General features: G+C 38.4%; 2 protein-coding genes and 1 long non-coding RNA gene across 3 annotated transcripts in view; all 3 read right to left on the reverse strand.

Moving 5' to 3' along the window:
• The window catches only part of LOC311302519 (uncharacterized protein), a 1,110,603-nt gene that overhangs the window by 865,508 nt on the left and 218,834 nt on the right, over positions 1–26,261 (reverse strand). The gene's annotated exons all lie outside the window — the stretch shown is intronic.
• LOC311302602 lies at positions 1,195–2,736 on the reverse strand. The gene is made up of 2 exons (XR_014629619.1): positions 1,787–2,736; positions 1,195–1,623 (listed from the first exon to the last, which is right to left on the reverse strand). It is a non-coding gene; the product is annotated as an uncharacterized lncRNA (long non-coding RNA).
• On the reverse strand, positions 6,603–24,920 carry LOC311302544 (NACHT, LRR and PYD domains-containing protein 3-like). Its single transcript, XM_084428521.1, has 9 exons — positions 24,713–24,920; positions 24,186–24,282; positions 20,493–20,606; positions 17,217–17,312; positions 15,299–17,026; positions 13,230–13,301; positions 12,622–12,795; positions 8,903–9,073; positions 6,603–7,312 (listed from the first exon to the last, which is right to left on the reverse strand). Exons 2-9 carry the CDS (start codon positions 24,233–24,235, stop codon positions 7,291–7,293), a joined length of 2,427 nt encoding a protein of 808 aa, XP_084284647.1. The 5' UTR covers positions 24,236–24,282; positions 24,713–24,920; the 3' UTR covers positions 6,603–7,290.

Genomic DNA, 26,261 nt, shown 5'->3' on the forward strand with positions numbered 1-26,261 from the left:
TCATGTAAACGCGTATCGGCATATCCCCATCAAAAGGAACATTGATTTGTGTTCTGCGCATGTTCTATTCGCAAGGAATCTTGGTCTTTTGAGTAGAGACGGCGCATACAGAAACCCGCGTGCAGTATACCGGAAGTAAACAAGAAGTAGAGGTTAACATGGCGAGACGCAGCACAGCACCACACTTTTGGAGCGAGAAGGAAAGCGCAAACAAAGGCGATCGCTATCTGCCCCGAACTATTCATTATCCGCGTGTTGCTGCTGTTGTTGTTGTCTTTGGATACAGGAAGAAGAATTGGAAATGACGCATATTGCGTCTTAAGGTTGTCCGTAAGTCCTGACGCTAACCGTGCGTCGCCGTTTACATCGGGATATTCCCAACTGATTACAAATTCCATGTATACAGGAGTAACTCTCTCTGCTCACGCATGTAAACGGGTTATTCCGAATGTTTCAGAAACCCAAATAGTGACCTTAACCCGACCATAACCCGGATATTGGCTGCATGTAAACGTAGTCAAACACTCTTCTTGTTCTGGCTTTAGTTTGCTAATGCCGGGAATATTCTCCACAACAGAGCGAATTGCATCCCGTGTCTCCATATCCGCGGTCGTATCCTGAACTACAATCTAAACTAGGCGCTTAGCGTCTACGTCACAGCTCTCAGCCCGCCCTCTGTTCGTTGATTGGTCGGCTGTTTTCAGGCCGGAGGAAAACTGAGAGATAGGTCGCGGTCTCAGACTGAGTACAGGAGCGAAATGAAATAGAGCTAGGGTGCTGCCTGCATCAGCACTGCAAACTCTGAAAACAACACAGAGGGCCTTCTTCCCCAACATCCAGTGTATGCTGAAAAAATTTCTTACACTTCCTGTGACAACATGTGAATGTGAAAGGGCATTCTCTGCAATGCGAAGGCTCAAAACATGGCTCAGATCTTCTGTCTAGAGAAAGGCTCACAGGACTGGCGTTGATGCATGTTCATCAAAAAAGTTAAGCTGGACAAGGAGAGAGTCCTTAGACGGTGGGATGCCTCTGGCCACAGGCGGATACAGCTAGCCTTCAATGTGTAACCCCATCATCTCACAAGGGATGAGGAGAACTCGGAAAGGGCCACAACCACAGTGTGTTTCGCTGCAAATATAACAAAGTTTATTATACAAGATTCACAAGAAGCACATGGGGTAATCAGAGATGGCAAAGAGAATAAAAAAAAAAAAAAAAAAAAAAAAATTGTAACCGTTACAGACAACAGGGTTCCCGATCCTATCCAATGGAAATTGCTCTGAAACTATGTGCACACTCACAAGTTCAACAAACACACTTTCACTCCAACCTCCACAAGTGTAAAGTAAATCAAAGCACTACCATCTATTCCCAAAACCTTACAGAGTAAACCACATACAAGGAAATGGGAACCCCACCGTCAGTTGTAGGTCCACAACAAACAAAACAAAAACAAACACAAAATAAAACAAACCAAAACAAACAAAGACAATTTCACAAATTAAATCAATCCCTTTGCCACTTCCATACACAAGACCCAATTCAGCATTAAAGTCATCTCTTCAAACACCCAATAAGCCACCAATGCTTTCACTAAAGTAAACGGCAATCATGCATCATCTGTAAAGAAAACAAAGAAAGAATACACATTGATGATTGCCCTATAAAATATTTACAAGGATTAAAAAAACCTTAACCATTAAAACAAACACAAATATAAAATAAAATAAAATAAAACTTAAAACCAAATCTCCCTATTAAATAGTTCAATTAATATCAGTACCTGTATTCTCAAATATATCTGCTTAATTCTCTGAGGCACCAATCTACACCATTCCCATAAGAACACTAAAACAGAAAACAAATACAAACATGTTAAAACTAGACAAACTCACTATGGTCTCATAAATCAACAACCCTTACCTTCCCAATTCAGTTCTATAATCAACTTGGTTTTTTCATCTGCTATTACACAGCCTTGAAAGACACCAAACAGCTTTTCCTGTTTGCCACATGGTACCACAAAGAGGAAGTCTAAACAGTTTGGTTTCCCTTTATAGTGTCTTAATTCATGGGATTTGTAGTCCATCCAATTTGTAGTCCTTTCTCTTCTACCCCATTACAATACACCCCGCTTAATTTAAATCGACGTCCCGTCGATCGGATTTCTATGACCAAGGTCGAAAAAACAGGGTATTTTTACCCTTGGAGAGCTCTGTCATAGGGAGAGAGGCATGACCATTTGGCTGGACTTCTCTACACACTGCCGAATGAGGAAGGTGATATGGATTTGTATGTTGTCCCGCTGTGGACCGTGCTGTCCGTCTCAATGGGCCCACCTCTAGCTGCAAAGGCAATTCATCTTGATATGGCTCTGAGATCAACTCACGATCAAGGCCACATTCTTCTGCTAAAGGGGGCATAATGCATTCATCCTCCTCAATTACACCAGGCAATTCACCCAACACCATGACCCCTCCAAAATCGTCATAATCGTTGTCCAAAGAGGGTAATCCCGGATACTCTGCTTGGCCATCTGATGGAACATAAACTGGTCGCAGCTCACTACGGTGGATGTGTCTCACTTTACCACCATCGACTGGAACAATAGAATATACGGACCCTTGATCTTCAGGGCATCGGACAATTCTGTACGTGGTTGGATCCCAGGCATCCTGGATTTTACTTCTACCTTTGTGACCGTGAGCTCTCTGATATACCAGCTGGCCTTCATGTAAGGACATACGAGACACCTTAGCATCATTTGCACGGGCACGCTGGGCTGCAGCCTTTTGGAGACGAGCTCGGGCACAGTTAAAAATCTTTTCCAGATTATCTCGATGGTCAGCCATCCAATCACAATTCGTTTGACCATAGTCATCCAATCCTAACATAACATCTACAGGTAAATGTGGTTCTTGTCCAAACATCAAGACATAAGGACAATAGCCTGTAGACTGGTGCTCTGTGGTATCATATGCAAAAACCACCTGGGACAAATGTGACGGCCAATCGCGTTTTTTCTCAGCAGGAAGGGTGCGCAGCAAATCGTGCATGGTTCTATTGAACCACTCACACTGACCATTCCCCTGTGGCCGATATGGTGTAGTATGAGTCTTGGTAATTCCATAAATTTGACAAAGTTCTTGAATCAAACGGCTCTCAAAGCACCTTCCCTGATCTGAATGTAACTGTCGTGGGACACCGAACATATAAAACCACCGTTCCACCAGTACCCGAGCCACAGTCTTTGCAGTCTGATCTTTAGTAGGGATTGCCTGGGTAAATTTTGAAAACACATCGGTCATAATTAATACATTTTCTATTCCATTAGATGATGGGTCCAGCAGTGTGAAATCAATAGCTAAGATATCTAGCGGTCTATCAGCTACCAAATGCCCCATAAAGGTACGCACCTTCGGTCTAACTACTTTTGACAAAGTACAGCGCTGACATTTCCTACACCTATCATCCACATAGCTATACATCCCTGGCCAGTAGCACCGAGCCCTTACTAACCTTGCTGTTCGCTCCATCCCCTGATGACCATGGTCATCATGAAGGCAGGTGAGAACCTCTTCCCTAAGGACCGATGGTAACACCACCTGTCGAACTTCCTTATGACTTTCTTGTGGCCAAAATCGTCGGTACAAGACGCCATCTACCTTCTCCAATTTCCCCCACTGACGAACTAACTCCAAGACCTCTGATCGTTCAAGACTACGCTCTTGAGATGTTGGTGGCTGCTTACAGTCCCAGTAAACCATGAACCTTCCTATAACTGGGTCAGCTTCCTGCAGCACACCCAAATTGTCCTTTGACGGTCTAGGAAAGACAGAGATGGTATTAACCGCTGCTACTGGACCATGATCAGAAACGGACTGCCGTATCTGTTCAGGCACAACTGCAATTGAAGCCAATCCCGCGAAAGGGGCAGTGCTTTGTCTAGACAAAGCATCAGCATTGCCATTATTGCGACCAGGCTTATATTTTATGTCCAAGTCAAATTCTGCGAGTTGATTGACCCACCTTTGTTCCAGTGCCCCTAACTTTGCTGTCTGCAAATGGCTAAGAGGGTTGTTATCAGTATATACTGTACACTTATTGCCCAGCAAATACTCTCTGAATTTTTCAGCTACGGCCCATTTTAGAGCCACAAATTCCAACTTCATTGAACTATAATTTCGCATATTACGTTCTGATGGTCTCAACCCTCTACTTGCAAAAGCAACTGGTCGACATTTGCCCTCTAGTTCTTGTGACAAAACGGCACCCAAACCCTGAAAGCTTGCATCGATTTCCAAAATGAATGGCTTGCGGAAATCAGCGTAAGCCAACACAGGCGCACTGGTCAAAGCTACCTTAAGGGACTGGAATGCATTCTCACAGGCTTCCACCCAGTTATTCCCCAACTCAACTTTTGGCCGCTTGGTCTTCTGATCCCGAATGACCTCCGCTACTAAAGTATTCAACGGCTTTGCAATACACGAAAACCCTTTTACAAATCGTCGATAATAACTAGCAAAGCCTAAAAACGACCTCAATTCTTGAAGAGTCTGTGGCCGTTTCCAGTTTGCCACCGCAGCTATCTTATCTGGATCAGTACTAACTCCTGCAGCGGAAACTTCATGTCCCAAGTAACGCACTTCTGATCTAAAAAAACAACATTTACTCAGTTTGACTTTTAAATTTTGCTGTCTTAAACGACTCAGTACCAGTTCCAATCGCTGCAGATGCTGTTCTACTGTTGTTGAAAAAATAATCACATCATCAAGATAGAGCAGTAAGGACTGAAAACTTTGGTCACCAAAAATTCGCTCCATGAGCCGTTGGAAAGTACTTGGTCCATTGCAAAGCCCAAAAGGCATCCGGAGAAATTCAAAGAGTCCAAAAGGAGTACAGAAGGCAGTCTTAGGACGATCAGCTTCAGCCACTGGCACTTGATTGTAGCCACTTGCTAGATCTAATGTAGAAAACCACTTTGCCCCAGTCAGTGCGTCTAAGGACTCCTCAATCCTAGGAAGAGGATAAGCGTCCTTCCTGGTCTTTGCATTTAGCTGGCGATAATCCACGCACATTCTTAAGGAGCCATCCTTTTTCTTCACCAGCACAATCGGGGATGAATATGGACTACAACTCTCCCTAATGACCTGGCTCTCCAGCAGCTGCTTAATGTGAGTTTTCACTGCTTCAAACTGACTAGGGGGAATTCGGCGATGGCGCTGACGCACCGGGACATCATTCAACAAAGGGATTTGGTGCTCTATTAATTTAGTAGTCCTTCCTCTTCTACCCCATTACAAATGGAAAGGTAATGCATGTTGTAAGGAGTATGTAAAGAGTCATCCAACATTCATTTGCATTTGCTTTTGCACTGAGTATAAACTATCTGTCTGAAGTCTGAATCTGTCTTTTTTATTTTGTCATTTCAGTGAGCCAAGGATTGAAGAGTAGCACACACACACTATAGCAAATAGCCTGTAAATAGTTGTAACATGTCTGTGAAATGTAAAACATTATATTGAATAAAAAATCTTTCCCAATCATCTACATGTCTGTCTATTTTGAGGTTTAGGCTATATGTAGTGCATTTTTGTGTGTTATTATAGCACAATTCTTAACACCTCACTCCGGACCTCACTAATTTTCAAACCCTGGTTACGGCATAGACAGTATATAAACTGGACACAGCGACCCCATAGGTTTCAACGGAGAGAAGTGAAGCAGATTAGAAGCCCTCATTTCCTGAATGCCGAGCGTACTGCGTAGACTCAAACTGAGCTTGACGACGTGGATGTGACGTCAGCAGCCTGCCTGACAGTTGTAAGTTTTCTAGTAGCTGTGCCAAACGAAATCTGAACCATTCCCTTCCAAATCTTGCAGAGACGGAAAGCGTGAGTAGGATCTGTCCATGAGCTAGGAGCAGGAGCAACGTCATGACTCTCTATGGGCTTCTCCCTTGACTTTATCGGACTTTATGCCTCCACGTCCCCCCGATTGACTGCGAGCTTCTCTTCCTGTCTCTACGGTAATTTCCAGATGGTCGCGTGGTTATGACGCAATCGTTAGCCTACTTTTACAAAAACTGCTTCTACGGGGCCATAACGTAAGATACAAGGTAATGGAGCCTTTTATACATTGTCGTGTTTCTTTAGAAATAAACCATGGACAAATGGAGTCTTTAAACGCCTCAGATGTAAAGTTATTCGCTGTCAAAGTGACGCCAAAATGAATGGGAGTCAATGGGATGCTAACAGCAGGTGAAGGCTTGTTAGCCAATGGCGGCTCCCGGGGGTACCTTCAAAATAATATGAAACGCTGCCCCCCTGGGTTACGGCCTTGAGTACATCAGGAGTTTATTTAAATAACACTTGCCTGACGGCTCATGCTAGCGCTAACCCGGACACCGACGTCACTTCAGTGAGTTGAGGAAAGCCCGTAAAAGTCCTGCAGAAAGCGATCATGAGGATGTAGTGTAACGACGCCCAGCTCCACGAATGCACTCATATTTTGTTGGTAATACCAGTTTATAACAATTATTAGTTAACACTAAGTTGTTAACAGTTCAGAAAAAATAATAAATTGTCGTTAGTTTTGTTCACATTGTCATGTTAATTATAATCGAATGCATTTTGTTTTATTGACCACAATATTATCATTGATATTTGTTTGAGAGGGGCACTTCTGATTCATTCTGAAAAAGGGGCTCGAGCACCAAAATCTTTTGTAGGAGACTTTGAGCTTTGTAAGTTTGTAGATCTTATACATGCAAAAACATCTACATAACACACTAAAGAAAAAGAAAACATGAAAACACATCATATGACCCCTTTAATACATTAATACACATGTAATGCAACCATTATTAAAAACATTATGTATAAACTCAAGCTTCCATTGTTTTCCAAAAGTGAGCTTGAACTGTTTCTTCTTCTTCTCATAATGATGAAAAATGAATATTTCATCAGTCTTTGTCTCCCTCTGCTGGTACAACACAAACACAGAGATATTCAGGCTCTTTATTTACTCTGTGACAAAACTCAGAGCTTTTTGAGTTACTGTGCGTTTATACACATAAAATGATTAATCTATGAATGAGAAACTGTAATTTGCTGTGAAATAAAAGGTGTTTCACTGCCGCCTCATCAGGTCTGTCAGAGGATCGCTGAGATCTACATGAAGTCTTCATTTCTAACAGTGAAGTCACTGTATCTTCAGTCTCTGTTGATTCTGTTGACTGAGTCTCTGTAGTGGATCCTTATTCAGCATCAGATGATCAGCACAAGATCACACTGTCAATCTATAAGTCCTAAAATAAAACACACACACAGTCACATATGCAGTATGAGATATTACATCTGTCACATCTTTTCATAAGAAAACTAACTAGATAATCTATATTAATTCATCCTCAAGCATGATCATATCGCTTCTATCTGATGCTCAAAGTCACTTTACAAAATCAAAAGCACATGAAAGGTCACTTTCACACACCGGACAGCTGATCCAGAACCAGCAGAAATGACCATTACACTCACTACACATTTAATATCAGTTCATAACAACCCAGATCTCAGATTATCACACACATAAGGCGTCTTTACACACAAACCAAATCTGAAGCGGCATAAAATCACAAAATGTGCATTTACACAGAATGTTTATTGCTTCTCTGACGCCGAGAACATAATGCATTTACACAGGAATTAGTTATTAAAATCGCGGGAAATAATACTTTGAACATTACTATTTTAAAACTTCAGTTTTAACAAAGTGTTATAAAATGTAAATGTAATAAATGTAATAAATTAAATATTAAAGAAATAAAACTCAAGATAAATAAAAACACAGAATGTCAGATTTCCTCTGTGTGATATAGCGATCTCACGCTCTGATGTTTGTCATAATTCTGTGGTACTGAGAGCTATTTTATATTTCTTAATAAAACTATTCCAGATGGAACAAATGCTACAAATATATTATGAATTATTACACCGGGTCGATCACCGCAGGATTTATTCATGTTTTTCAAAGAGCCAGAAAGAACAATTCTGCTGTCGTCAGCGTTTCAGGCAGTGTGTGTGTGTGTGTGTGTGTGTGTGTGTGTGTGTAATATCGTCCTCAAGAAGAGGATTTCTGGAATATAATATCACACAGTGACGGCGAATAAGCATTTAGCGTATCTGAGAGAAATGTAGAAGCGCGTTGATCTGCCAGTCTCTTCAGAGGAAGATTCTGTTATTTTGGTGGTTTCTTCACGATGTGAGTACAGGACACTTTTACTTTATTGTCTCTTGTTGGCTGACATTTTTTAATTTGGCTAAAACAATATGGATTATGGCCGATATGTTTAGTCTTCTGCTTCTTGATTCTCGCGCCGCGCGTTTGGTTGTCATGACAATGGCGTAGTTTAGAGCGACACAAGATCGCGTTCATTTACACTGAACAAAACAATATCAGAGTCATCTTTGACACTCGGGGCTGAGGCGGGTCAGACCCGGCATATTTTAATACACAGAGCCGCTTTAGAGCAGCCTTAACTCGCTGTGTAGAGATGCCTATAGAGACAGTTAAAGGGGAAAAGCTGAAAATAACATTGATATTATTTTCACAATCAGTCACAACAGTATGAGCAGAATTACACTCATATTAAACACAGTTTAAAGTTCAGAGACCTACAGAAACTGAAGCTGAATTTAAGACTCATTATCTGATGATCTCAGACAAAATATCCACACACACACACACACACACACACACACACACACACACACACACACACACACACACACACAGTGTTACTGAACCTGGTACAATTTACTTATATTTCTAGTGAGTAAATCAGCCATTTGAACTTTAAATAAAAATATGATGATGAAAATCGTTAAACTATTCTTACAGTGTCTCCAGTTTATAATGTGGATCATCCCTCAGATCCTCTAACAGCTTCACTCCTGAGTTTCCTAGATTATTCAGAGACAGATCCAGATCCCTCAGGTGTGAGGGGTTTGATCTCAGAGCTGAAGCCAGAGCAGCACAACCTTCATCTGTCACACCACACCTCATCAACCTGTAGAGAACAATGACACACATTAAGCCTATATCCAGAGATAAACATGACACTTAAAAAATAACATAATGCTGTCAATATGAAATATATACAAATACTCATTAGTTCACATTGTGAAAATTCATCAGTTAGGATTAGGGGATTGATTATAGAGTTTGTAGAGTATAAAAATCATTATTTCTATGGAAAGTCCCCATAAAACATGTAAACCCAACGTGTGTGTGTGTGTGTGTGTGTGTGTGTGTGTGTGTGTGTCCAGCAGAACTCCATAATTTCCTGGATGATTTTGGTATTTACTTTGTAAAATAATCTTATAAGAAGAACGCTATAAAGAACAGGTATTCATTAACCCTCTGGGGACCAAAAACGCGCCCGCGTGTTTTGCTCGTTTTTTTTTTTAGCAATGAAAAATAAACACAAAATGCTCTGTTAATTTTGATCTTTAATTTTCGTGTTATACATCAATCGATCCTGTTCAGTTTCTATTTTTTTTCTGTATACTCACAATAAAAATAAAGTGTTTTGCTTTTTGACAAATAAAGAAAAATTAACATGATGCTATTTCTGCCTTCTCTCTGTCAGTAAACTCCCATTTGAAACGCGTTCGAAAATGATCTATAACTCCGCGAAAATTCAGTCAAACAGGCAAACAGACCCACGGGCATAAAGCTTGAGATCGCAGCTTTTAAATGAAGTAATTTATATAAAAAACAAATATTATCAGCTTCTGTAATCTGTATAAAAAGAGAGCGACTCCAGTCGAGCTCATTACGAGCCATTCAAAAGTAATTTGACCACGCCCCGGAGAGCGCGTGCTATTCAAACGCAAATTCTGAGAACCATTTCAGTCTGTGAAACGCCCCCACGTCAGCTGTAAACAAAGAGGCATAATATAGCCTACCTTATGGAGAAAAGTTTCCGTGCTGATATGAGGAGCAATATCTCCTGATATGAGGAGCAGATCCCGCTGAGGAGTGAGGTAGGCTAAGTTATCCTTTCTCAAGTGTTGATGTGGAATAACGTTATGGAATAACGTTATGGAATAACGTTAGTGTAGGCCTATGTAAACAAAAAGATGAATCGCGTTTCTATAATATGAATCGCGTTTCTGTGAGATGAATGAAGGGTACATATTTGTAAAGACTGTTTAGCCTAAATATGAATCGCGCGTCTGTGTGTGAAAGAATAAACTGCTTTGCTATAGCCTACTGAGATGAGTAAAAATAGACTGAAATATGTTGAAATAAAATGTATTTGTATAAGCAACGTATTAAACTGCAAATTAACATTTATAGGCTATGCCTTAATATTTCATAAAAACAACGTTACAGTCAGGCGAAGTATGAAAGACAACATTTTGTTGACTAGATTTGGGTACAGTTTTTACTGTAGAATATACTGTCACATCAAATAAGCTTTTCTGCTCATATATATATATAAAATACTATTTTGTCAAAAATAAAGTCATAGACTAAGATGTTCCAATGTTGGCTATATTCAAACTAATGAATACATATGATAAAATGTAGGCCTATAATCTTTTTTTTTTTTTTTTTACAAAGAAAAAGTACTTTTTTGCAGAAATATTGCTGAAATTGTAATTATTGTTGTAATTGTAACCTTTTTAATAAAATAGCAAAACATATTTACAAGATAGATGTAAGCAAAATCTTAAATGGTCAATATAAGTCTTCTTCAAAATATATCTTTTGTCCTTGTATTGTGGCTCAGTCAGTGTCACACCTGAATGAATGGCTAATTATGCAGAGTCATTATGCAGAGTGGGTGGGACATTGTAATCTAAGGTGTGAACTACTCCTCCCCCTTGCATATTGGCTTTCCAAGCAAAACCTGTTTTACACTATTTAAATCAATGTATTTTTTTTTTGTGAACGATAAAGCAAGACTATTTTCACATAATTTTGAAGCTAGAACTCGAAGAGACAACATCCATTAGTCAAAAGTCTTGTGGGCACATATTTTGTAGGAGTTTTGTGGTCTTATTTCAGCAACTTTCATTTTTATTTTTTCCAATAACCACGCATAAACATTATTCTCTTAAAAATACAAACATCTACATACATGTTGCTCGCATATTATGGTAGGCCTGTTTGTGCTATATAGAGTGAATTTACACCTTTGCCATTAACATGTTTATAAATAACTGAAAAAAGCACAAATGTCAGAGCATGTCAGAACATCTCAAGGGCCCCAAAAACAGCTTGGTCCCCAGAGGGTTAAAGTGTGTGTGTGTGTGGCTGTGAGAAGAAGAGAGGGAGTGTGTGTGGCAGAGCAAGACAGAGGAGAGAGAGAGAGAGGGACGAGCGACTGTCATCTGTCAGCGGCCCATGCCGGCTCTCACTACATATCAGGGGGAAACTGGAGGATTTTACAGCGGACAGTGAAAGTCCTACCAGATCATTCAACACAACCTGTATTTTCCCTTTAACAGTATAAATGAAATGATCTTCCAGGGCTGTTGCTGCTCTCTCTTATTGCGGTCTTTAATTTAGAAATTTTAGCTGATGATCAATAAAATGCAGCTCATATCTGTTGCTTTCGGTGACGTGCCCTCCATTAAATCTGCATATAGCGCGGGAATTGAAGATCGGATTTAAATCCGTTTTGCAAAAACACATTTATGTGACCAGGTGTAGATGGAGTCGTTTTGATAAATAGAGCAAACGCTTTACAAATATTAATTCTCTTACATCATTTGAACAGACATAAAAATAATTTGCTGAATTTGATCATGTTGTTTTAATAGCTTTGCTTGTAATTAATGAAATAGTAGTTATTTCCCTGCATTTTATTCCATTTTGATTATACTTTATGAATTCACAGTAGCCGCGTTTCCATTACCCTTCAAATTGCGAATTGAAAATACGCCCAATGGAAACACGTCAATTTCGCAAAAACTCGCATTTATCGAAAAAAGTTTTTTACGCTCACATGAGGAGGTTTTTCAGGCCATTCAAAAATATTTTGCAAAAAATATTTTGCAAAACTGCAATGGAAACAGTTTTTGCGCATTTACAGTCACCTGACGTAGACGACGCAGTGTGTTTGGACAGAATACGAGACAGAGTTCTTTATTAAATTCATATAAGGCAAAAGAATTACAGGAATAATGGATTCTAAACCTCAAATAAATGCCACAATCAAGACCTTGAAACAGAACTGAGGGAGAAACACCCAGAAACTCCTCATATGTGCCGCTCACAAGTATAATAAGGGTCGTTCCTCACCATTAATGCTTGGAAACACACACACACATCTCCTTCCATTAATATTAATGGCCAGTGCAGTGGCTGGGATATACATAATCCTACCAACGTCCGTTAACATGATTTTTGGAATGATTTTACTGATCGCGAGAGGATAAAATGAAGTTTTAGTCGCATAACATCGGTTAATGGAAACAGCGTCATTTTGCAACAGCTTTTTGTCGACATTTAGAAGAAGAAAAAAACACAAAAGTTTTGCGCAAATCTGTAATGGACACACCCCTAGTGACAGTTTCATGTGAGAGTAACGTATGATCTTACCACAGTTTCTCCAGTTTACAGTGAGGATTCGCCAGTCCAGCAGAGAACAGCTTCACTCCTGAGTCTCCTAGATTATTCCCAGACAGATCCAGTTCTCTCAGGTGTGAGGGGTTTGATCTCAGAGCTGAAGCCAGAGCAGCACAACCTTCATCTGTCACACCACAATCCCACAACCTGTAGAGAACAATGACACACTCTTCACTCTCTCAGATCAAAACAGAAACCTTTGCTTTTCTTGATTGTGTTTATAATTTGTGCAATATCTCTTTTTTTAAACAATGAATTCAAAATATCAGTAAATTTAACTGTTATTGTAAGAGATTATGTCTCTATGTGAGGGAGAAAGATTATATGAAACTGATCAAATGGAATACATTGAATTCATTACATACATTAAATATAAATGTTTAATTACAAATTACAAATGCATATATCTGAATATAAATTTCTCACACATATATCATAAAAAACAGTTAAGTAGATCACAGATCAGGTCAGATAGGTAAGAGCTGAAGTGTGACTCATATTTTTAAACCATTAATTTATAATGTTTAAGTAAGAACTGTTATAATGTTTTAACAGTGATGCTTGTTCTCAGTGTTACTTACAGAGCGCATTTAGTTGCTGTAACCACAGGCATCAGCTTCTGGAGAACTTCATCTCCTGTGTTCTGTGTGGCACTAATTGAAAATAAAAATTATTTAAACTTAAAGTTAATTATTAATGCTAATAATAATAATACTTCATATCATAAGTAAATAATACATTATACCTTCCTGAATACCCTCAAATAATTGTTTTAATGAAACACTGCTTTATAAAGGACATGTGAAAAAGTGGTTTTATATTTATAACTGTAGAAGCCTCGTATTCAGCCGTCACTGATTAGTCTCTTCTTCTTCTCGTTAGTGTTGCTGTGGCAGGGCTATTAGTCTGCATTTACACTACAACACTATTATGACACATCAGGTTTGTTTGTCCTGTCCGTTGCTATGGTTATCACCATGGAGACACTTAACTCCCGAGTCGGGCGGGGGGGCAAGAAAAAAGTATTTTTGTACCTGCATCAGCAAATTATTCATAGAAATTAAGCACACGAGTTTGTTTGCTTGTTACTTGTTTATTTACATACTTGTTCATTTAATAATTTACTTAGTTTTATTGTCACAGGAAATGATGCACACAAAATGTGAATCATTGTCCATCATTTTGCCAGCAACTGGTGATAAAGAAAAATGATGATGAGACATTAATCTAATTTATTTACTTAATTCTCTCTTGTATAATAATAATATTAAAACTTAATTTAGAAAAAATGCTTCCTATTAAATATCTTTATATTAAAGGGTTAGTTCACCCAAAAATGAAAATTCTGTCAGTAATTACTCACCCTCATGTTGTTCCAACCATGTAAGTCTTTCGTTCATCTTCGGAACACAAATTAAGATATTTTTGATGAAATCTGACAGAATTTTGACTCCTCCATAGGCTTCCAGTGTGACCGAAACTCACCGGCCCAGAATAGTTATTAAAACATCGTTAAAATAGTCCAAGTAACTACAGTGGCACTACATTAAGTTTATCATGCGACGAGAATACTTTTTGTGCGCAAAAACAAACAAAAATAACGACTTTATTCCACTTTTCATTTCCTTCTCTCTGGGCCTCGTAGTGTTTTTGCGCTGCGCGTCTGTGTTGCACGTCATCACGCAACACACACATGACCGGCGTCGGCCAATAGTGAGCCTACGTGGTGACGTGTAACACAGACGCGCTGCGCAAAAACACTACGCGAACCAACTAGACATCCAGAGAGAAGGAAATGAATAGTGGAATAAAGTCGTTATTTTTGTTTGTTTTTGCGCACAAAAAGTATTCTCGTCGCTTGATATACTTAAGATTGAGCCACTGGAGTCACTTGGACTATATTAACGATCTCTTTAATAACTTTTCTGGGCCAGCAAGTTTCGGTCACATAGAAGCCTATGGAGGAGTGAAACATGGCTCAGATTTCATCAAAAATATCTTAATTTGTGTTCCGAAGATGAACGAAGGTCTTACGCGGTTGGAACAACATGAGGGTGAGTAATTACTGACAGAATTTTAATTTTTGGGTGAACTAACCCTTTAACTGGCTTTTTTATGAATGCAATACAGTGACTGACAGCCGTCTGTGTCTCCCAGTGTCTTACATTATTGTCAGTTTAGTGTTCAGTGATTCATTTACACAGAAACAAAAGATAACATGTATGCCTTCATCTCCGAATACATTATCTGTGTCTTACATTTCATAATGAACTCAGATAAACTCAGTGCCGACTCGTTTTCCATCAGTTCTTTTACATTAATTAGAATGTGTGCAAAGGATTGTGGGAGATTGAAGAACACGAAGGATATACTTGATGCATCCTTCAAAATGAGCTGAATTAAAGACACAAAATGAAGTCTGTCTTCAAAACATCCTTCAAACTGAGACGGCCTTCAGAGGCGCTTGATGACGTGGCAGTCGAGATATGCAGTCTTACTAGGACACAGCCACGGTTTGAGGAACACACGCAAATGATCTACAGTATCCCAGAAATCAGTCTGTGCCCCGTGATTTAAACACCTCTGATCTCTGAGTTTCTCTTTGTTCATAATGTTTTAGACTGTAATGATTGCACTCAGTGTTACTTACCGATCATCTCTGCCTCCAATTAAGCTCCTCAGGTTAAACATCTGCAGTGTCTCCTCTGAGGACAACAACACAAACACTAAAGCTGACCACTGAGACGAGGAGAGTTTCACAGCACGTAATCCTCTAGAGCTCGTATGAGGTTTAGCTTCGTTCACTAGAGAAAGATCACCCAGTTCATTCAGACAGTGAAACAGATTGATGTATTTATCTGGAGAGGGATTCTCACTGATCTTGTCTTTAATATAGTCAACTGTTCTCTTATTGTTGTGAGAGCTGTTTGCTGTCTGTGTCTTCAGCTCTTGTAAGAGACTCTGGTTAGACTCCACTGACAGACCCAGAAGGAAACGAAGGAAAAGGTCCAGATGCCCATTTTTACTGTGTAAAGCCTCATCCACAGCTCTCCGATGGAGATCCGATAGGGAAACTCTGCCTCCATTAGTTGGTTTGGTAATCTGGTCAAACACATTGATGTTATTGTTGATAAAGGAGAGATGCACATATAGAGCTGCTAGATGTTCCTGAATGCTCAGATGAACAAAGCTGAAGACTTTTCCCTGACACAAGCCCAACTCCTCTCTGAAGATCTGAGTGCACAATCCTGAGTAAACTGATGCTTCTGTCTCATCAATGCCACACTCGCTCAGGTCTTCCTCATAGAAGATCAGGTTGCCTTTCACAAGCTGCAGATAAGCCAGTTTCCCCAGTTTGACAATCATGTCTTCATCTTTCACTTTCTTCTCATAGTCCTTCTCATGTCTGATGTTGGTCTGAATGAGCAGGAAGTGTGTGTACATCTGAGTGAGAGTCTTGGGAATCTCTCCTCTCCGTGATTTCCTCAACATCTCCTCTAGAACAGCGGCTGATATCCAGCAGAACACTGGGATATGGCACATAATAAAGAGGCTCCTCGAGGACTTCAGGTGTGAGATGATCCTGTCGGCCAGACTCTCATCACTGATTCTCTTCCTGAAGTATTCCTGCTTCTGTGTGTCACTGAAGCCTCGTACCTCTGTCACTCGATGGACACACTCAGAGGGGACGAGATCCGCTGCTGCTGGTCTGGAGGTGATCCAGATGAGAGACGAGGGAAGCAGATTCCCCACAATGAGGTTCTTCAGCAGCTCGTCCACTGAGGCTGATTCAGATATATCACACAACCTCACATCGCTCTTAAAGTTCAGAGACAGACGACACTCATCCAGACCATCAAAGATGAACAACACTTTATACTCATCACTGGATATTTCCATTTCTTTAGTTTTGGGGAAAAAGCGATGAAGAAGATCTGAAAGACTGAGTGTTTTGTCCTTCATGAAGTTGAGCTCTCTAAAAGCGAGTGGAAATATGAGCTGGACGTCCTGATTCTCTTTCCCTTCAGCCCAGTCCAGGATGAGCTTCTGCACAGAGACTGTTTTCCCAATGCCAGCGACTCCCTTTGTCAGCACAGTTCTGATGGGTTTGTCTTGTCCAGGTAAAGGTCTAAAGATGTCACTGCATTTGATCGGTGTGTCCTCTGTTTCTGCTCTCCTGGACTGTGTCTCGATCTGTCTCACCTCATGCTCATTATTGATCTCTCCACTTCCACTCTCTGTGATGTAGAGCTCTGTGTAGATCTCATTCAGGAGTGTTGGGTTTCCCTGCTTTGATATTCCCTCATACAAACACTCAAACTTCTGTCTCAGATTTGATCTCAATGTGTTGAGGACTTCAGCAGGATTAGAGTCATGGCTGTAAGATTAAAATACCACATTATTACACAAGTCAGAGAAGTAAATAGCCATAAATTACAAAACTATTTATGGGACACAGAACATCATTAGGTTTCTGAAATGTGTACATCATTAATCATGTGTGTGAGTGATGTGTGATGTGAATTGCAGCACCTAAAATTAAACATCAACAAAGTCCTGAATTTTACCTGAAACCAGGAAACATGCTTTCATTAAAGTCTTGTGGTCGAATCACAGGCTTGTACACAGTTTTGTTTTTAACTGGTCTGGATGGAAGAGTTGACCTTAAATCAGAATGAAGAGGGTAAAGAATCAGACACACTGATATTGATGTAATTGTGTCATTAACTGAGTAACAGACCAACAGCTTTTACAGTGTGTGAATGTATTAACAATACAACACATAGAGCTTTACACAAGAGCACAATGATGATCATTACTCAATCATAGACCAGTTACTCTTCATAGACACACAGCTGGACTCTGGGTTTGAGCTCTTCTGCTGGACTGAACTGGGTTTAAAACTAAGTAAAATATAAAGAATACAGACTTATAAAAGACCACATAAATGTTGTGTACTTTTGCTTTAATGTCTGTAACTGTTTTGCACTGTGTTTCAAACTTAGATTACAATTATTTTGAGAAATTAACTCACTGGTTTAAAAATGTTAAGCATGATTCAACAATTGTACCAAAGCGACTGAGAAAACCGGTAATATTAGGAATTAGGAATTCAAAGCAAACAAATTGAAATCAACTATAGAATTATAGAATGATTCAACTCAGATGAACATCAACCATGATCACATGACTCTTCTCAAAGGCACAATGGAGGACGAAGGCTCAACCGACTAAAGAGACCAATGTTTAGCTGAGCTTTAAAGATAAACCACCTTACTGTACTCTAGTAACGCTACTCTTGCTGTGAAACATCACTGTTCTGACCAGACACAGTGAAGCTTTCAACAAATCTGAACCCGTATTTATAAAGCCTCTGAGAATTACTCACAAGAACACTGCTAAGAATGGACTTAAGAGTAAAACAACTCTTGGCTCAAAGCTGTGCTTAGAAGTTAGTTATCAAGCATCTCAGTTGTAATTTAAGTGAAGTGTAGGACTAAATCTTAAGTGTCAGTCTTAGAGATGATTCACAACACTTTGCTGTGCCACAAACGGGATTTTGGATGATGACATAGGCATGGACCAATCACTGAATAGATTTCCTTATTTAGGAATATGCTCAGATAAATTCCCATTGAATGGTGAAATTCCTAAGAGGAGTTTACATTCAACACTAATAATCATTCAATACATCATTTTCAAAAGAATACATTGTGATACTCATTGCAGGGCTGTACAGTTACGAAAAGATTGGTCTGTGCGATGAAAAAATGCGTGCGATACAGTTTTGTAAACTCCGTTACTTGTGTTTGTTTTCAGACATGATAACAGTCGTTTTATACTTGTGCTTATGCGATATCACGATTTTTGATCGTGGATGATTTAATGTCTCCACGATCTGCTTTTGAAGAAATATGGTAGTATCACATTCTATCAGCTGCAGTTCTGGCGCTCAGTCCCAATACTGTAAAACTCACATCACATGTTAACGCAGCGCTAGAGTTACACTCACAGGACTCTGCACTTATTCGCAATCACAAAAGTTCATTATTTGCTCGTGCTTTAAAGCTTTGCCGGGTAAACATTTCATTAGCTTTCTTTTCTGACATGATGCACTTTCTCTGAGCGCGTACGCCCGAATGGAAGGCGATCGGGGACAAAAGTCTTTAAACGAAACGCGTGAATTTTGTTTTGTCTCTGTGTTGTTTACAGTAAACATTGTCTTGGAAGCTGCAGGCTGATGAGTGCTATAATGAAATTAGTACATCATATTTAAAATATGTTTTAATATGTATTACAGGCTCGACATTTACGCTTGTCCGGGACACGTAACATCAACATCATACGACCAAGAGCACTGAATACCATCACGACTGAAAATGTGACACTGATTTCATATTGCAGTTCAATAAACAAGTCATTAATATTAAGTCACTTGAATTTTTAGACACAATATTGACATTTTTTGCTCTATTTCAGCAGCGAAAATAGTAAAAAAAAAGATCCTAGAAGAACCACAGCACATCTCAAAGGAAAACTCAACAATGTTTAATTCCTGAATGATTCAGTGTTTTGAACGAATCGGTTGAGTCAAAGATTCAATGAATTCCTATTCATTTACAACTGAATCGTTTGAATAAATGACTCAATGACTCGGTCTCCTGCCGCCTCCTACTGGCTGTTTAGTTTCGTGTTTAAAAGTTTCATTCTTACCAAAATTTCTTAATTGTATATTCAAAAAATATTTAAAATAATCTCATTACATTATTTAATGCAGTTTCATTTGATTGGTAACATCCCTTTAGCATCTTATTATTCTATTTTAATTTATTGATGAAATTTAAGAATTTTAACTGAAAGATGACGCATTAGGGAAGCGATTAGGGAAATAAGCGATTAGGGAATCGATTAGGGATGAGGGAAAAATGCCCTTTATAAAGGTTAAAATATCATGAATATGCCGATTTATATATGTCAAAGCTGACTGAACAGTGATGAGAATATTGAATTCAGAATAAATTATATTTAAAACACACACAATGTTGAGACCTGATTTTTTTATTTTATTATTTATTCATTTATTTACCCATAAACTTGTCTTTAGGAAGCCATACGTTACAGTGGCAAGAATAACTTTGTGAAAGCTTTGTGGGTGATGGACAGGGTTTACATTAAGACAGGAGTGTGCCTTAATCTAGTTAATCGTGCATTTCTTTTCTTTTATTCCACAGCTGATGTGTGCAGTTTTTTTATTGCTTGCATTAAAATAATTTTCTCTTGTTTTGCTGTTTAAGGTTTTTTGGCAGTTTGATCAAATAAAAGAGCCTTTCTAAGAGCCATCGTTTAAGCTGTTGGCTTTTCTACCTTGAGAAAGAACGTTAAACGAACAACCAATGATGAACCACGAATCAAACCAACCACTGGAGTCACATGGACTATTTTAACAATGTTTTTACTACTTTTCTGGGCCTTGAAAGTTGCAATGACGTTGCAGTCAGTGGAGGGACAGAAAACTCTCAGGTTTCATCAAAAATATCTTCATTTGTGTTCTGAAGATGAACAAAAGTCTTACGGGTTTGGAATGACATGTTTTTTATTTTTAGGTGAACTAACCCTTTAAGACTAAAATGACACTTTGAGAAGCTTGATAAATACGGGCCCTGAACCAGCAGTTAAAAAAATCCACTCAGTTTTACACCTACTCCATTATATAAAGGTGGAAAAGATCTCAGCTTACATTTACTTGATGTCATTGCTAGTATTAGACTGACTGACTGAGAAAAATGATGATTCTAATTCAAAAGTGTCATACTATAAGCACATCTTTTATAGAAATGATATACCTGAGATCAGGCCGTTTGTCTCCACTCTTAAACGTTATTGGCGGATCCATAGAGCGGTTACTCTTCATAGACACACAGCTGGACTCTGGGTTTGAGCTCTTCTGCTGGACTGAACTGGAACAGAGAACAGATTCAGTTTAATCCTTTAGATTACTGTGAATACATTTATCCTGCATCAAAAAGCAGAGGTGTGGACTCGAGTCATGTGACTTGGACTCGAGTCAGACTCGAGTCATGAATTTGATGACTTCAGACTCGACTCGACAAAATGTACAAAGACTTGCAACTCGACTTGGACTTTAACATCAATGACTCGTGACTTCACTTGGACTTGCGCCTTTTGACTCGAGAAGACTTGCTACTTCCCATGAAAACTGGGGGAAAAAATGTCCACATGGCCGCGTCGCTCTCAGTTTATCTGCATCTGTGAAAAAAATGTGCACCACCTGTATGCATGCAGCGAGCGCGCGCGCTGCCTGCACGACATCCAATCACTGTAGTCCCACGTTGTTTTGATTCGACAGCATCTAACGCCCGTTTCACATTCACACATACTCCGTTTGCAGAGCGTATGCGCCAGCGGGTGCGTATTTTTTTCCGTACCCATGTTAACAGGTTAGAGCTTTCACACTGCACGCGGTTGCAGTCCGTCGATCCGTTCCAGGTGGGGTGCGTATACACAGCAGTGCCGCGATCGTTTCCGCACCGAGTCTATCGCCCGTTTCACACATACTCCGTGTGCAGTGCGTGTGCGGTGCGTGTTGCAGTGCGTATGCGGTGCAGGAGCAGCACGCGCTAAAGTGCTTTCACATAAGCTGCGTTTGCAGTGCATAACTGATCCGGCTCTACCACAAACAAATTGTATTTCAAATCCATAAGTTATCAGCAAATTTTATTTAAAAAAAAAAGTTTTTTGTCAGCATTGCGATTCTCTTTGTACATATATACTCTTTAATAGACGTATTCACGTTTAAACACAATTTAAACAAACTTCATTGCATTACTTCTATATAATTATATATTAAGTTGCTCAAGCAAGTGGCAAAATATTTAACCATGTACTTATATTAAAATCGCATAGACTACATTTTAAATTAAAACTTAAAATTGAAAAAAAAACCAGCAGACTCATATAGGCTACTCTTTCTTTTGCATAATTTAAATCTTTATACAATAAATCTTGCATGTCACAAAGAACTTGTTTTTCCACCTCCACGAATGAGACCAGTGTTGTTCATTATGTTGCGTTGTTGAAATATGCATTTTCCCTTGATTTACCCTGGTCTTAACGTCTCAACATTGCGATTCTCTTTGTACACATACACTCTAACGTATGCACATTTAAACACAATTTAAACAACGTAGGCTATTATTCAATGCATTACTTCTACTTATATTAAGTTCCTCAAGCAAGTGGTCAAATATTTAACCATGTAGCCTAGGCTATATAAAAAAACAGCCGACTCTCATGCCTTTTCTTTTGCATTTAAATTAAAACAATAACTCTTGCATGTCACAAAGAATTTGTTTTTCCACCTCCACGAGTGTCGTTCATTATGTCGCCTTGTTGAGGTAAATTGTAGATTTCCTTGCTTTACCCCGGTCTTAAAGTGAAAATAGTATTTAATTAAATACATTTATGTTAAGATTACTACATGTTATTTAATTAATCGCATTTATGGTGAAATTACTAAATTTTTAGGTCAATCTGTGTTCATTTTGATCATGAAACATGCGCTGTCACTTTAATTCAGCGTGTGCAGCACAGCAAAAATAGACTCGGTGCGGAAACGATCTCTGCACTGCTGTATACGCACCGCAACTGGAACGGATCGACGGACTGCAACCGCGTGCAGTGTGGAAGCTCTAACCTGTTAACATGGGTACGGAAAAAAATACGCACCGCATACGCACTGCAAACGGAGTATGTGTGAAACGGGCGTATTTCTGCTGTGCTGCACATGTGCTGCACGCGCTGAATTAAAGTGACAGCGCATGTTTCGTGGTCAACATGAACACAGATTGACCTAAAAATTTAGTAATTTCACCATAAATACGATTAATTAAATAAAATGTAGTAATCTCACCATAAATGTATTTAATTAAATACTATTTTCACTTTAAGGCCAGGGTAAAGCAAGGAAAACTACAATTTACCTCAACAAGGCGACATAATGAACAAATCTCGTCTCATTCGTGGAGGTGGAAAAACATGTTCCTTGTGACATGCAAGATTTATTGTATTAATTTAAATATAAAATAAAAGGCATGAGAGTCGGCTGTTTTTTTATACAAGTAGCCTACATGGTTAAATATTTGACCACTTGCTTTAGGAACTTAATATAAGTAGAAGTAATGCATTGAATAATAGGCCTACGTTGTTTAAATTGTGTTTAAACGTGCATACGTCTATTAAAGAGTGTATATGTGTACAAAGAGAATCGCAATGCTGAGACGTAAGACCGGGGTAGCCTAAATCAAGGGAAAATACATATTTCAACAAGGCAACATAACACTCGTCTCATTCGTGGAGGTGGAAAAACAAGTTCTTTGTGACATGCGAGATTTATTGTATAAAGATTTAAATTATGCAAAAGAAAGAGTATGAGTCTGCTGTTTTTGTCAATTTTAAGTTTTAATTTAAAATGTAGGCTATGCGATTTTAATATAAGTACATGGTTAAATATTTTACCACTTGTTTGAGCAACTTAATATATAATTATATAAGAGTAATGCATTAAATAATACGTTGTTTAAATTGTATTTAAACGTGAATACGTCTATTAAAGAGTGTATACGTGTGTACAAAGAGAATCGCAACGCTGACAAATTTTTTTTCTTACATAAAAGATGCTAATAACTTCTGGATTTGAAATACAGATAGTGAGTATGTATTTGTGGTACAGCCGCGGATCACGCACTGCAAACGCAGCATATGTGAAAGCACTATTGCGCGTGCTGGTCTTGCACCGCATACGCACTGCAACACGCATTCCAATTATATTATCAGGTTGGTCCAGTTTTTCAGAAGTGATAATTTTGAGGAGTGAGGATTTTATTGATGACATGTTTAAAAAGGTTTAGGCTAAAACGACCCATGTCTATTTGAAAGTTAAACTGTTTAGCAATATGAGGTTAATACAATACAGGACTGAAGCTGCATGCTGTGCATTGTTCTAGTGCAATATGCAGTTGAAATACAGGCATTTTTTGTGAAAATTTAATTTTCTGTTTTTTACTGTATTTGATTATAAATCAAAGTATAAAAAGAGGTTTAAATAAATACAAATCTTACAGACGTACATGATTTGTATAAATTTTATTTCTGTGGTAAGAGGATTTGAAATGACTCGAAACTAAAATGGTAGGACTTTGGACTCGACTTGAGACTTGTTGGCTTTGACTTTTGACTTGACTCGGGACTTGCCTCATCTTTGACTCGACTTGACTCGGGACTCGAGGGCAAAGACTTGAGACTTACTTGTGACTTGCATAACAATGACTTTGTCCCACCTCTGTCAAAAAGTACTTTGAGGAAACAATTATCTTTTTACTGAATATTTCATTTTAGTAAAAAAAAAGGGCAAAAAATCATATTTTTTCTGTAAACTGTCTTTGATCTGTTTGTGTGTGTGTGTGTGTGGAGGGGTGGAGGTGTGGGGGTAATGGTAATGTAATGTTTGTTGAAAGTACCTGCATCCTGGAGAACAATCTCTATCTCTGGATCCTTGTGAATCAGCCATGATGAAGCTGCAGGAGAATCTGATGAGTTTGATCTCCTCCACTGACTCTGAATGAAGAAACATTCACATACTAAATTAAATGATTAAATTAAACAACCTTCATAATTGAGCTGAACATATCTGGAGTGTGGGAGAAAAGGATCATGTGACTGCGTTAACTCAAGCTCACAGGGCCTTTTCACACACACAAGTCGACCGTTGATGTTCGGGTGAAAAAGAAAACAAACCCCGACCCACATCGACACACACTGATCCGATACAAAAAAAAAAAAAACGTGTTTGTTGACGTTTGTGTGAATTGGCCTATGTGTGTTTACACATAAGCTAAACTTCTGGAGAATCACAAACATCACGAAACACAAAGGAAACATTGAAGTAAAAAAAATTAAAAACCTTTAAGGTTTCATATCAAACAATCACGTAAAATATCCTCCAGAGATTCATATTAATATGAGAAAGTCACACATGAACACTCACCTTGATCAAACTTTTACAAGATACAGGATCTCAAATCCTCCAGCTTTAACATCATAAAACTACACTTAAATCCCTTTATAATGGCTGATAAACACTTTGATGTTCTGTTTTTTCCGTGTCGTATTTCGCATTTCTCCTGCTTAAAATGGCGACAGGTAACCTTTTTTTTTTTTTTATGGCGACAGGTAAACTTACTTTCACTTTCTATGTGTGACGAGAGAGAGAGACAGAGAGTATGGCAGGCGATCGGGGTCAAAAGTCTTTAAACGAAACGCGTGATTTTGACCGTGTCAACTATAGACTGTAAAAAATATCCTCATGCTTGGAAAATTTTGTTCACAAATCTAAATATCTAAAGATGAAACCAATGTTCTGTGCATTTCATGGTGAAAATGTTTCTTATACAAAAGCCCTCAAAGTGATAAAAAAGAAAAACGCAATTAGTCTTTTTTCCACCATAGAAGAATGATTTAAAAGAAAAACATTAACCCCTTAATTCTATTTATTTATTTATTTATTATTTTTTGTTATGTGTATTTGTGGTTCTTTCATGCACCTGTCTTGTATGTTTTTTTTTATGTAAAGATTTATTAATATTGCCATATTGTTTGTACATGAATAATTGTTCAATAAAAAAATAAAAACATAGACTGTAAAAAAATATGGACGACGCCCCTTCACTCTCTTCCATTGGTGAGAAGTGAAGCTTTTTTTTTTTTTTTAAGAATAAACTTTAATCCAAAAATAAACAAACAACAATACGAAATTTGGCAGCCCCTCACGGACGACTGCTGCATAAACTAAAACAAAATAGCCTATACGTGTCCGGGCCTGGTCACCTTTCGTCCTTCATTTTTTACATTTTATTCTTTTTTTTTTTTATTGAAAATATCAAGATTTACAAGCAAACATGGCTGCATAAAATCCGTTTCTTCAGAATAGGACACAGAGAAGATATAGCCAGAGGGAGCAGCTCTTAATACAAACAGGAAATATATATGTAGTCTTAGTAACAAAAATAAGGATGATTTATAAAAGGAAAAGAAACTTTCATATAAACAAATTTAAATAGAAAAAAATAAAACGTAAGAAATTATAACATAACATAAGGGGAGAATTCAGTCATTGTTCAGCTATTAACCTCAGCTGGGACGTGTTTTAGGGTATTATATATTTTTGTGCTTTAGGACCTTTCAGAGTTTTTAAGGATTTCATATACAGTTTAAATTCATTTAAAAAAAAAAAACTAATTTGGGAGATGATTTCACAATTCTACATTTGTGAATGAAGAATTTAGCTAGACACACAGTTGTATTAGTCCAGAGCTCATCACCCTTGCTTTGCAATATCAGTCCAAATGTTATGGCGTCACTGGAGACAGAGTTTGGGAATGAAGACATCTGTTGCTTAACCCGTTTATGTTTATCACACCAAAATATCTGTATCACGTTACATGAGAAAAACACATGGTCCGTAGTTTCGACATCATTTTCACAGAATGCACATGTATTATCATCTATACCAAAGCGACGTCTCAGTAATTCTTTAG

The sequence above is a fragment of the Rutilus rutilus genome, assembly GCF_951802725.1.
Source record: "Rutilus rutilus genome assembly, chromosome: 13".
NCBI lineage: Eukaryota > Metazoa > Chordata > Actinopteri > Cypriniformes > Leuciscidae > Rutilus > Rutilus rutilus.

Coding starts and splice junctions, on each gene's coding strand:
- LOC311302544 (XM_084428521.1), bottom strand. CDS start 24,235: ATGGCTGATTCACAAGGATCCAGAGATAGAGATTGTTCTCCAGGATGC. Junction 20,607..24,185: donor GATTGTTCTCCAGGATGCAG/GTACTTTCAACA, acceptor TCTCTGTTCCAG/TTCAGTCCAGCAGAAGAGCT. Junction 9,074..12,621: donor TGTAAACTGGAGAAACTGTG/GTAAGATCATAC, acceptor TGTTCTCTACAG/GTTGATGAGGTGTGGTGTGA.